Genomic DNA, 12872 nt, shown 5'->3' on the forward strand with positions numbered 1-12872 from the left:
TCGTCCCATCTAAGTTAGCCCACGAACTCGAGCTGTGAAAGACAACGTCATTGTCCACTGCCTCTGCTTCCTTGCAATTTAGCGCCAGGGATTCCCCAACTCTTGTTCTAGCCAGCAAAGAACTAACCCATTCACAATCATTTAAATGGCAAACGTTGCTTTGATTGGAGCCACAGGCATGGTGGTATGTTTTTCAACTGCGCATTTGTATCACGGCCAACCTTGAAGATGCTATCAATACAAGCGCACCACAAATCTTGATCCGTGGTCCTGAGAACTCATACATTCTTAGGGAGGTCATATCCTCTCCAGCCTTCTTGCAAACCCAGCTGTCACGCGAGTTGACACAATCTCCCGTCGCACTCCCCAAGCCGCAGCAACCGCGCCCAATGCAAAACTAACGACATTCGTGTCCGCCGATACTTCGAAATGGCCAAGCGAGCTCTCTTCTCTTACTCCAACACCGTCTATTTTCATTTCATCCTTCGCCACCACACGAGGAGCTGCTGGTGGTTTCGAGGAACAGTATAAAATCGAGCACGACTTTAATATCGAAATGGCGAAGGCTGCTCGTGATGCAGGAACCAAGGTGTACGTCCTTATTTCGTCCAACGGCGCCGACGCAAAGTCCAATTTCGCGTATATGAGGATGAAGGGAGAAATCGAAAACGACATAAGGGCCTTGGATTTCGATAGGACTGTAATTCTTCGACCGGGTTTAATCGCCGGCCAGCGGGATGAGAGTCGGCCTATGGAAGCTGTAGCTCGGTTCTTCGCAGGTACTGTTGGTAAGCTGCACTCCAGCTTGAAGGATGGATGGGCACAGGAGGCCGATGTTATTGGCAATGCTGCGGTGAATGCTGGAATCAAGGCCCTTGATGGCAATGTTCCCGAGGGCAGTGAAAAGGTCTGGTATCTGCATGGCAACGACATCATCCAGAATGGGAAGGCATGAACTTCTCCAGTAGAGGTAGTCTGTATATATTGAAAGCCGGACGTTTTATGAGTTTGTGCTACTTGCTGCTTTCTTTTGAGCTCCTCGTGTTGTCTATAATGCCCTAGTGTAAGAAATATATTTTTCCAATGTCCAACATAAACTCGACCATACAGACTATCCACAGCCTGTAACCTCCCAAACAAATGGACATTTCCAAATCAAATTAATTGACTTATCGCTTCCCAGCCTTCGTCTCCCTATTCTTCCTTGGCCATCCCTTAGCACTATGACCCGCCTTATCAACATTCTTCTGCGCACCCCCCTCCATCGGATCTCTGGCACCACCAACATCTTTATCCGCACCACTAACATCCAATGGGTCGCGAACATCGCCCTTCCTCCTAGTCTCTTCCCTCGACGCACCTATTTCGCTCTCAGGCGAGGTCCTGGTTGGATCAAATGCCTCATCCCGGCTCGCGACCTCATCCGTCGTACCTGATTGAGAGCTTTCCGTACGCTGTGGGTTTAGTTTGTTGCGGTCGTGGTAGTGGTCCTCCTCGTCTTGCGGCTGGGCTGCTTGACGGGGCAGGATGGTTGTAAAGGTCCTACGGGCCTGCACGGCTGAGGCGAGCGTGCCTTGGGGTTGCAGGCTAGCAACCCGGCCCAATTGGCCAACTGTTGAGATTCCTTTCCACATCGCCGAGATATTATCTCAGATTTGTGAATTAGAAATATAGAAGTAATATGAAGAAAGTTTTGAAATGTACTTCCGTTGAAGTATAAGGTCTCGTGGTCCTAGATTATCATTGGTTAGGCGCATCTCGAACGGACTCTCGAATGAAGCACAACGTACCGTACGATTATGAGGTTTCAATTCAATTCTGAGGTAGATAGGGGTCCAGAGAAGAGAAAGCAAGATGAATCAACTTCGAGCTGGCTCCTGGAAGAACAGGACTCTGTTCAACCAGTCATATTGACGTCATAACCCCAAATGAAAATATCTACACGTGACCTAGTTCGAGAAGCAAAGTACATATATTATGAAAAGCCAATATGTATTGCGGCACAGCACTATTGCAGTTGTAGAGAGTTTCTAGTTTCTCAAAATTTCATTTCCATTAGACACGGTATTACAGGGAGGAGGGCTCAGAGGGCTCAGACCACCCTACTACGTGGCAAACGGGATAACCATAACTCGAGACACGTCTCGAAAAGCAAAACATCCGTACTCAGATAATAAGTCAGAGCGTTGGTCGCGAAGTTAGCTCGTGCAAGGGAATGGTACAAAAAACCAAACGATAGGAACCGACACGTAACCTTGGAGTACTTGAGGGCAGTAAACTCTGACATGCCACGTCAATGGGGCTATACAGACCAAGGGCTCTTGAACTGAGCCATGAGCGCCACTGTGATATCCCTGCAGGTTCGGGGCATACATGGGCATGGGGAAATGTAGAGGTCTAAACCATACCGACAATTCCCATACATCAATCGAGACGAAGGAAAGTTGTCGGCGGGCAAAACCAAAAGAAAGGCGTAGATGCATCGTACGGTACGATGATCTCTGTTGCAGGGCATCTTTTAGGCTGCACTGAATAATTGACAAGGCTAGATCGACATCACACCTGGACTATTAGTAGTACCGAGGCTCGCTCTAGCTAGCGGCTGGGCCTCGAATGACCCAGGAAGCGAGACCACGAACCTGAACTTAGAATTCGCAGAGCGGTGCAGCTGCCAACTTGCAGATGCACGGATCCGCCCCCAAATCACCATGGAACGGTGAGCGGGACCCTTGTCGAGGACCCGAGAGCATTCGAATGCACCTAGCAGGGATCCCGTTTAGATGCATAAGCGCATTAGCATGTCGGTCAATTTACTGGCCATGGTTTGCTGATAGTTATTAGCGTGCGTCTCCGGAAGAACCAATCCAAACACGTAACAAGGATACACCAAAGAAGTACTCTTACCTTAAAACCGCGAACGCGGAATCGACCTTTTCCATTTGTTACCTGGAAACACGGGCATATGCGGAATCCGCAGAAGGTACACTTGCTTTACAATCACGGGATCAAAACAACCCGGCGTACCGGAGCGCGTATGTGGGTCTCTCGAATCCAAATTCAACGTCATCAAAAGTGGAATTTGATAACTAGGAAATTGATGGGAGAGGGCCCATGGATAGAAACGAGTTAACATTACTTTTTCTCAGTCCACGAAGGGTAAGAAGACCTTGACTGATTGGCGTATATTGTTTCCCATGTTTTTCGGCGAGATCCTTGTTGTTGAAAGTATAATTGCCACTGTCAGGGATAAACAAGACGTGCTCGACGTAAGACAACCCGAGAGAAGGAGAAGCAGTGGCGAAAGGAGAATGGATCGGCTCGTGAACGGAGACGGGGTTGACATCAAACGTTGTTGTTTTGTGACTCGAAAATCTGTCTGAGCTGGCAATCAACCGCTACCATGGTTCCGTTCATTCCGTTGTTTAGAGCACATCCAGTCAAATGGGATACTCCGACGATCCTTCGCCATCACACCAGGATAACAGCAAAACGATGGATTCACGGAACCGCTATGACTCCCAGAACGCCCGGCCAAGCGGGGACGAGAGGATTGCCCGATTATTCGCCAATAACAGAGAGAGCGAACGAAACAGCCTCCTGGGCTCATTTCCATGCGACGTATGTCGACAGCCTTCTTCCTCGAAAGACCCCATCAGCAGAAGATGAAATTTGAACGCAATTGACCAGACGAAGAATGCCACGTCAGAGTCTCCGAGCTCTAGTGCAGCTGCATGGGTTGAGTGTAGGTCTACCGTACCACAGTCCGTATCAACTATGGCCGAAGCGCAAAAGCAACATCCTATCATCGTGACCGCGGGTCGTATGGAACCGAACTGAACCCTGCACCTGAGCGGGGGTGGATGCGGGATTACTTGTCTGCAGATGTAAGAGATCAGCTGAATGAATCGACTTTTCATGGAAACCAAGCCCATCATGCCAATTCGAGGAATAGCGAATTCCAAGGCCGATAGCGACGGATGCAACGGACACCAATCGACAGGTGCTAGTGACGCATAGTTCGCCACGAAGGGCAGAAATTTTTGGGCAACGATGTCCAAACGGGACCATGCGGACATGTACAGCCATCGCCATGGAAAAGGTCAATGCAAACCCCTAGGCTGACAAAATTGGAGACGGGAAATGGATACCAAAGCACAAGAAATCTTCTTTCTTTCTTTCTTTCTTTCTTTTTTTTTTTTTTTCCAAAGGTCAAGGACGGCAGGTCCTATTACCCTTTTCGGCCAATGTATGACGAGCTGTATGGGCAGAGTCAGGCCGTAGGTTGATCCCAGTAAAGTGATCCGTATCATTGCTAGCAGCAAGGACAGGCCCTTCCAAACCAATTGGCTGTGAGTGAAGATTCAGATAACCTAGTTAGGTTGGTAGGGTACCTGAAAGGTTGGGCCGGGATAGCATGCTGATCACGCTCACGCCGAAAGGAATAAACAATTTGTAAAATTGTTCATTGTTTCTGAATTTCATCTTTTGATGAGCCCCGCTTCTCATAATTCATTTCCTCGTTTATCTTGATTGGTGGTCTCCTCATTTGCTCTTGTCAGTCTTTTTCTAGTTCCGTTTTGTTTTGATTTTTCACTTCCAATTGAATGCAAGGTTAACTTTGACCAGGGGGTAAAGAAGGCTCCAATGTAAGACAGCTTGACAGCTGGCACAAGGTAACAGCCTAACCATGCAGGAGCTTTGATCCATCAGGTGTGAAGGATGTTTGGTTCTCGAAAAGCGGCTTCATGCGGAACGCAGATGCGTAGACGAAACGGGGATGATCGATAGAAAATCTATGGCCACCGTTCCAAAACACCATCCTAAAGCGAGAATCATTGACTCGGGCTGAGGGATTTTCAGATGCCCGGGCTAGCTGAGAAGAAACCATGCTGCCACGACAGCAGGATGCATGCATTCGTGAAGCGTCCGCCGATTACGACTGACCCAGAAAGGGAATGTTGTGGATATTTCGTGTCTCCACTAGGCTCTCAGGGGAAACATTCGACAGGCGTGATGTGAATGTGATGAAAGAGCATGCCGTAGACGATAAGCCGTCGCATGCTAAGGGACTCGATCGACGGCGAATGGTGGTAGAACGAAGAAGCCGTGAACTGTGACATAGGAGCTCCTCACAAGACATAAATAGGCCCATCCGTTCCCAGAGATTGATGAGATGGATCATTAATTGTTTCAGACCACACATCTCCGTAAGAAACAACAAGCAATAACTGCTTCCCTTCCGAAAGAAGTCGTTTCAACTTTGGACCTGCAACATTCTTCAAGAATTCTTGTGCAAGCCTAGCCTATCAAATTTCCTTGGGCGGTAGGAAACCCGAAGTCAGCCAATCAGAACCGAGAACAAAGGTGAAACGACGACTGTACCCAACAAGTAGGTCCTGATCAAGACCCATCTGAGCGGACCACCGCTGACAAGTCCTGTAGAAATGTGTTTCTACAACCAGAAGAGATTCACCTGCGGAGACTGGAGTTGGACCAGTTTTGCCCAGCGATGCAACTACGAATACCGCACTGGCGAGACGTGCGGAATGAGGCTGGTCAATACCACGGAGATCGACCCATCCAAGTGCCGTCTCTGCGAGAAAATCGAAACCAAGTACCGTCGACGTGGCGTTGAGATTGAACGGCTGAACCGGTGGAAGCGCGAGGGGAGCACCCTTGTGGCGTCCATGGACAAGTCTCAGAAAATGGTCATGGATCTTGATAGGGAGATCAAACAGCTGCAGCGGGAGCGAGAGGAGAAACAGAGGGCCCTGTCATGAGGTTGTGAGCTTTTTGGCTAATCGGTGGCCGAGGAGCTCTCCCAAATTTCGGGTTTAATATCGATGATTCCTGTCGTTTCATTTCTGTTGATTCCCTCTTTTGTAATGCTCATTTGTTTTCGCTTTCAATCGTTCAATGGCGCCCCTGTTTGTTAGTGTGTCCCATACCATGTGTTACCTTGCTCTGAAGCTCATCAGCCACAGAGTCATCTCCAGCTGGTTTCAAGCCAAACACATCCGACGATGGTTGGAGGAAAAGTTCGGTTTGACACTGTTAACGAGATCATATAATCCAATGAATTCTTCTATTTTTGGTGATTCCCTAACATATTGGGTGAAGGTGGAACTCCGTAAGCGCCTGTATTCCTGAACGAGCAGATGGTCCCCAGGACAGAACCGCCAGCTATGGCGGTCTGAACCTAAGAGGCAAAAAGCGAAAGGAGTTTGCTGAAAGACCAGCGTCACAGTGAAAATTGTTCACGGCGGCATCCATTTTGACCGTCCTCTTCCATGACACATTCCAGGGAGCTGAGAGGTTGTTGTTGCCTTGTTGTCGTCGGTCAACCCCGCATGCCAAAACATCGGACGATCACATGATCCGGTACCCCATCGTTAGTAAGCTGCTTGGCATTGCATTCGACTTTCAGGGCCTCATCTGCATGTCAAGTCGTTAGTGGAATGATTCAGGGTCTCTGGTGAATTACTTGCAGGCATGGAGAAACTCTAATGGCTATTGAAGAGAGGCAAGGCTGGTAGGATAGCCAAGTCGTTGGAAGCACCTAGTGCTCAACATATATTTTGACCCATTCGAGAACGGACTCATCCACATTGAAAGGGCTCAACCTGAATTATCCGTGAGTACATCTTCACTGTTGAATTGGGGTTGGGCGAATTCGTGTGGAATAATATCGGCGAGACATGTAATCTCAGACCAGAAATTGGAGAAGAAGATGGCGGACACTTGATCGGATATATAGTCGTGGACACCCATCAATGTCCTAAATTATTCAACACCTCAAGCTCATTCGGATTCTACGTAACAGGCTGCACAAGCTACGTGGACCATTAATTTGAGGAGATGGGAGTTGTTTAATCAATCAAGAGGTAGAAAATGGAAGCAAACATGCGAATCATATTGTTTGGCGCTCATCTTGATGTCGCTGATTGCCACGTCACCAGTGGGCGACGCTGGTTGTGCTTCAGATGCAGCCGTAGCAGACGACATATACAACCTGAATGGCTTTGTTTCCTGGAAGATGCTAAAAGATCAAGGATATACGTGTCTAGAGTATGTAGAAGCACATCGTCTCGGCGATATTTGTTTGGATGTGGAAGAACAACGAAATAGCTGGCATTATCTAGGTCAGGCAAGAGCGGCAATGAGTGACTCTATTATTTTATGTCGCCAGCTTCGGGCTCGTCGTCGACCTTGGCTAGCCCATGCTCCTTCAGCAAAGCATTGATCTCGTCTGCATTCCATAGGTGGTGGTAGATCTTTCCTTCCTTCGTCTTGCCGACAGTTGCGAATTCGACTAGCAGAGGTAAGCAGATGATTAACAGGGCTGACCATGACAGATAACCGGGTTCACTCACTTTTTTCACTGCTCAGTTTTGTCGAGTCCATGGTCTTGCTCAGGACCTTCACGGCCATGGCACATGCCTCCTTCAAGTCGCACTCCTCTTTATAGTCCTGTTTAAGAAGACTCTGGGCACTCGCATTGTTCGCCCCAACACTGGTCGCCTTCCATCCACCGTAGTTACCACTGGGATTGCTCTGGTACAACTGGAACTCTCGGAGGGGGTCGTAGCCTGCATAGATGAATGATACACCGAACGGACGGAGACCACCGTGCTGGGTGTAGCCTTGCTTCAAATCGCAGAGACGGCGGACGAGTTGTTCGCAAGGAATTTCCTCGCCGTAGGTAATGAGGTAGCGTTGGGCGGCTTGTCGGGCGTAGTTGATGAGGATGTTCGCATCGGCGGTCATACCAGCAACAGCACAGATCATGTTACTGCCATACGATTAGCCCTCTATGTAATACACCACATAAAGACTCCTCGGAAGAGAGTGCGTACTCGTTCAATGTATAAAGCTTCTCGGCAGATGTGTCTTGCTCAAGCAGCTTGCTCGTCACCTTCTTCTCCGCAGCGAGAACAATGCCGTCCTTTGCGAGGATCCCCAAAGCGGTACCAGCATGTGAGATGGCTTCAAGGGCGTACTCAACCTGATAGAGCCGACCTTCAGGGGAGAAAATGGTGGTCTGAAATGAGCGACATTCGGTCAGTTGGAGCTGTCAGCTGGGAAGAGCGTCGGAGTTAGCATACCCTGGAATCGTAGCGTCGTGACATTTTGAATCAAATGCAGAGGCAGCGAAATAAACGGCGTTATGTGATTTCTTTACTTGCGAGAAAAACAGACGGATGCGAGAGAGGAGGGTGGTGGAAAGCAGGGAGATGGGTGGGTGCTGTGACGGAACAAGCTGCAGGACAGTTGGGGTGAGCTCTCAATTAGCAGGCAACTCTCGTCCTGGCGCGTCCGCCAAGCTCGGACCACCTTTTCTAAGCCCAACCGGAAAGCTTCATCCTCCGCCGCAAAACGACTTTTAGGACGATCCAGAGTCTGCATGATCCCGTCGCTTTTCTAATTTCCTCGCTATTTGTATAAGCTACAATGCTAAAGTCCACATATATCCCTCCTCCTCCCCTGCCGCCCGGCTGGACTGAGCATAAAGCTCCCACAGGTTTGTCTTTATACGACGGTCGAATCAACTGCGTTTACCTGACAATTGATAGGCCACACATACTACTACAACTCGCAGACCAAGCAATCTACATATACCAGGCCGCAACCGATTAACACAGAAACTTTCACCCCAGCGTCAGCACCGGACCCCGTTATCAATGCCCCGTTTCTCACTCCAGATACGCTACCACCATTTTCATCTACACCGTATGCGCCTCAGGGGTACGGTACCTCATCATTCGGCGCCCCGGGCTACAACCAACCTCGGGGTGGATTCCGCGGCGGGAAATCCTATCATGACCGCCGCCGAGGACCTGAAGACAGGCCGAAATCGAAACATAACATTCCTGGATGCGAACCCTGGGCACTTGTGAAGACCAAGTTGGGAAGACGATTTGTCCATAACCCGGATACAAACGAGAGCTTTTGGAAGTTTCCGCAAGAAGTATTGAAGGGAGTTGTCGAATTCGACCGTCTTGAGCGGGAGGCGAAGGAGCGACGCGAACGCGGCGAAACAGTCGATGAAACCGAGAAAGCCCCAGCGACTGCCGAAGATGATAATTTGAAACGTGAACCGGCTGGAACCGCAGCTGCGGAGGGCGCGGGCGAAGAAAGCGACGAGTATGAAGAAGTCGAGGTCACGGACAGCGAGGGAGAAGACGAAAGCCATCCCTTCAAACGGCAAAGAACTGCCAGCGAAGATAATCAACAGCCTGTCGAGTTTACAGAGGAGGATATCGAATACCAATTAGCGGCCATGGGTGAAGAATATGGCCTTGATCCTGGGGAATACGGCGAGCCCGGAGAGGAAGGTTGGGAGGAGGGCGCTGAAGGGCTTCCGCTCACAGATGAGGACGCCGCAGCGTTATTCCGTGACCTCCTGGATGATCTCAACGTAAATCCATTCTCGACATGGGAGAATATTGTTGAAGAAGGTCGCATAATAGAGGATACCCGTTACACCGTGCTCTCAAACATGAAATCACGCCGTGAAGCATTCTCTAACTGGAGCCGAGATCGCATGCATGAAATCAGAGAGCGCAAGGCAAAGCAAGAGAAAAAGGACCCCCGCATCAAGTATCTCGCCTTTCTTCAAGATCATGCGACACCCAAGCTATACTGGCCGGAGTTCAAGCGGAAGTACAGGAAAGAGTCTGAGATGAAAGACCCCCAGCTCTCGGATAAGGATCGGGAGAAGTCATACCGCGACCTCGTGTCTCGAATGAAAATGCCCGAGAGCACTCGGAAATCTGATCTCTCTGCACTGCTCAAATCAGTACCGTTACATGACCTGAACCGCTCGTCTAACGTCGAAGCTCTTACACCAGCCATCATGACCGACATTAGATACGTCGCACTGTCTCCCAAAGTGCGCGACCCCTTAATAGAGGCGTTCATTTCCACTTTGCCTGGTCCACCGGAAGAAGACATCACGCCCGAGCAAAGGGAGGAATTAGAGAAAAGAAGAGTAGAGCGTGAGAAGCGTGAGAAGGCTCTTGCGGAGCGACAAAGACAAGTGCAGGAAGAAGAACGAAGACGGAAGGGCGATCTCCTTCGCGGTAGGCATCTATTAGAGGAGGGGAAGGTAGAGATTCAAGAGGCTATGAAGGTGGGAAAGAGTGGACTACGCAGTCATATAGAACCACTGCCTGCAGAACAGAGGCAACCGATGGATACGGAATAGCTGATTTGATACTTATCCAGTCTACTCATATATCATAACATGGAGGCCATTGTGCAGCAATTAGTCTAAATTTCCAGTCCATGCCCAAGTAAGCGTGGGCTCAGTTTGTGTTCTATAGAGTACATGATTTGTCATAACTAGAGTACATTCTTTGAGTCGTTCATCAAGTGTTCAGGTGTTAGTTTTGACAATTATCTGGTTCCACCGTCGCAAATCAAATGCAGTGAAAGATTACCATTCTCCCAGTTGTTGCCAGCTATTCGACTCGCGATGAGATACTGAAGCATTTCGTGGGTTTCAAAATATAGTATGGGGTATCAGTGTAAATAAAAAGAGCCCATGACCGCCCTGTAAAGGTCAAAAAAATAAGATATAATAGACGCCGTTCCGGTCCCTATCGTCGGTTGACATCGCAACCAGTATTAGCATTACCTAAACCTCCAGTTATCCCAGTCGTCATCAGCATCATCGTCATCGTCGTCGTCCTCGTTATTTTCACCATCTGCCGTGGTCTCCGGGGCGTTCGCGGCTGGCTCTGAAGGGGCGGCACCGGCAACCATAGCCTCGTCCATCTCTGCGCTCTCCGTGGCTCGTTTCACTCTCAGTTGCTCTCGCATATGCTTCAACCGCCTCACTCGTTCTTCTAATTGTTCCATCTCATCAAACTCTTCCTCCAGGAACCGAGCGGCATCTTCGCGCTCACCCTCTGCCTCGGCTTCCCGATTTCGTCGAAGAGACTCCTTCTCGCTCTCCTGTAGCGCGACAAGCTCCTCGGCAGACACAGGCGCAGCTGATATCGTTGCGGCAGCCGCAACCGCGGCAGGCTTCTGTGGGGCCCGACTCGGCGCAGCTACCTCCCGCTCAAAAGCGGCCCATTCATCCTCGTCGATATTTTGGGGCTGAGGTTCAGCAGTCGTCTCGGCAGGTGGTGTGGACGGAGATTCGAAGTTCTGTGCAGTAGTCTCAACGGTTTCCTCTGAAAACTCGGGCTGAGTTGGGGTGTCCGTTTTCATAACATCGTCGGACGAGGGTTCGACGTCATCCGCGTCGGCGATGACCTGGGCGCTCGGCGGGCGAACTTGGGCGTTTGCGAGAAGTTGATCGGCATCAGTTTGCTTCACTCGCTTGCGCGTCAACGAGTCCGACGGATCTACTTTTCTTTTCTTTGTGACACGGTTTGGTGTGTTGCTCCCTGTCTGCGTTGTGCCCTTGCGGGAAGCAAGCTCGCTCCGGAGCAGTGATCGGACGTCTGCCATGGCGGTTGACTAGATCTGACAGGATATGATACACACGGCGGGTAAGGCGACTCGTTCAAATAGACTTTAGGGAAATTTGTGGCTAGGTTGGTGAGGAATTCGATTGCGGGGATATGGAGAAGCTGATCGAAGGCGCCGAAAAAATAACGCGACGGGGAGGCAATAAAAGCGTCGCTGGCGTCTGCCAAGCATTGCCGAACCTCATCACGTGAACGTGAATCAAGGAGAACTGCTAAGGAGTAATTGAGGACTAAATTAATTGTCTAATTGTCTAATGAAGATGATCATACACAGCCGATGATGGCGAGAATGTGACCGTCTTCACTGCTACAGGCTGACAATGGTAAAACCTGAAGGCCAACGACTACTCCGTACTCCTCCCCATATTAAGGTTAGGCATTTGAATACATGGATTGGCCTAACCTGCTTCTCCCAAAACCAAATCCACAATCCCCCTTTTATCTCCCCACTTGCTACCCACTAGGTCAAAAATCGAAACCCTTCTCGAACAACTTACATACCTGCTTGGAACTATCGGAAAGTGTTTCTGGTACGAGGACGAGGCCGTTAAAGTTAGGCACCTGCAGCTTCACCGTTTATGAAACGACCCGAAACAGAAGACACCACAGTGCTGACAATCTTGAATGAATCTGCGTGCCTAGAAAATAAACGGTGCACTTGTGAAACCGCGCAGCATCTGATGCCATGACTTGATAGGGTTGTCGACCCTTCACGTCCCTTGAGAATTCGCCCTAGCGCTACTTGGTACCAGCCTCATGGAGCGCGTACATTGGCACTGTACTTTGCCGCATAAGACTCGCCAAAGCGTGTTGATATAGCCAACGCGCACTTACATTCCCAAGATGTAGAGAATTATAATCAATACAATATAGTTACGGCAAGAGACATGCATCAAGACAAGCTAATCGGAGATACTACTGTAGTACACCGCATTACGTAGTAGATCAGAGTCCTCGCCGGCCTGATTAAACATGATCTACATTCCAACGGAGAAACGCGCAGAGCATTGAACGAGGAGGCAGGAAGGAGAGAATGATTAATCACACTTCGCATTCGGAGGAGCATGGGTTGGAGGCCGGCAGACTCCTTAGTTGTGCATTAAGCTTTGCCGATGGCCTATCCTTAACTAGCTCTCGAGTTGTAGTATAGATGCATGTTGACTTAGATATTCCCAGGATCTTATCGAGAGATAGCCAACCCGATGGCTATCAAACAAATGATAGAATGCAAAATTTCTGAAGTTCCTTCCATTCATCAGGCGTGCTCGGCAATACTGCCGCTTCGGCCCCTTAATCCAAGGGCCAATCCTGGGCTTCTAGATTGCGACGGCGCAGCCTTCTACCAAGACAAACCCACTACTGTTCTAGTGATTTTGGTATCGCCTATAA

At 49.4% G+C, this 12872-nt stretch overlaps 6 protein-coding genes across 6 annotated transcripts; 3 read left to right on the plus strand and 3 right to left on the minus strand.

Annotated features, from left to right (window-relative positions):
* The first annotated feature begins 21 nt into the window (after window positions 1-21).
* Window positions 22-1411, plus strand: ASPVEDRAFT_37641 (uncharacterized protein). The gene is made up of 2 exons (XM_040811531.1): window positions 22-184; window positions 293-1411. The coding sequence occupies exons 1-2, from the start codon at window positions 146-148 to the stop codon at window positions 953-955; spliced, it is 702 nt and encodes a 233-aa protein (XP_040663962.1). The 5' UTR covers window positions 22-145; the 3' UTR covers window positions 956-1411.
* Window positions 1053-1810, minus strand: ASPVEDRAFT_449115 (uncharacterized protein). The gene is made up of 2 exons (XM_040813165.1): window positions 1791-1810; window positions 1053-1732 (listed from the first exon to the last, which is right to left on the minus strand). Exon 2 carries the CDS (start codon window positions 1632-1634, stop codon window positions 1170-1172), a length of 465 nt encoding a protein of 154 aa, XP_040663963.1. The 5' UTR covers window positions 1635-1732; window positions 1791-1810; the 3' UTR covers window positions 1053-1169.
* A 3634-nt stretch (window positions 1811-5444) lies between these two features.
* Window positions 5445-5780, plus strand: ASPVEDRAFT_25102 (uncharacterized protein; the record flags this gene model as incomplete). The annotated part of the gene is made up of 1 exon (XM_040809735.1): window positions 5445-5780. The coding sequence occupies one exon, from the start codon at window positions 5445-5447 to the stop codon at window positions 5778-5780; it is 336 nt and encodes a 111-aa protein (XP_040663964.1).
* A 1392-nt stretch (window positions 5781-7172) lies between these two features.
* On the minus strand, window positions 7173-8264 carry pre9 (proteasome core particle subunit alpha 3; the record flags this gene model as incomplete). Its single annotated transcript, XM_040808953.1, has 4 exons — window positions 8106-8264; window positions 7857-8041; window positions 7374-7792; window positions 7173-7312 (listed from the first exon to the last, which is right to left on the minus strand). The coding sequence occupies exons 1-4, from the start codon at window positions 8127-8129 to the stop codon at window positions 7173-7175; spliced, it is 768 nt and encodes a 255-aa protein (XP_040663965.1). The 5' UTR covers window positions 8130-8264.
* Window positions 8265-8451: 187 nt separating this feature from the next.
* ASPVEDRAFT_123658 (FF domain protein) lies at window positions 8452-10207 on the plus strand (the record flags this gene model as incomplete). The annotated part of the gene is made up of 2 exons (XM_040806102.1): window positions 8452-8521; window positions 8574-10207. The coding sequence occupies 2 exons, from the start codon at window positions 8452-8454 to the stop codon at window positions 10205-10207; spliced, it is 1704 nt and encodes a 567-aa protein (XP_040663966.1).
* Window positions 10208-10635: 428 nt separating this feature from the next.
* ASPVEDRAFT_25105 (uncharacterized protein) lies at window positions 10636-11463 on the minus strand (the record flags this gene model as incomplete). Its single annotated transcript, XM_040809736.1, has 1 exon — window positions 10636-11463. One exon carries the CDS (start codon window positions 11461-11463, stop codon window positions 10636-10638), a length of 828 nt encoding a protein of 275 aa, XP_040663967.1.
* Window positions 11464-12872: the final 1409 nt, after the last annotated feature.

Source organism: Aspergillus versicolor (genome assembly GCF_001890125.1).
Source record: "Aspergillus versicolor CBS 583.65 unplaced genomic scaffold ASPVEscaffold_2, whole genome shotgun sequence".
NCBI lineage: Eukaryota > Fungi > Ascomycota > Eurotiomycetes > Eurotiales > Aspergillaceae > Aspergillus > Aspergillus versicolor.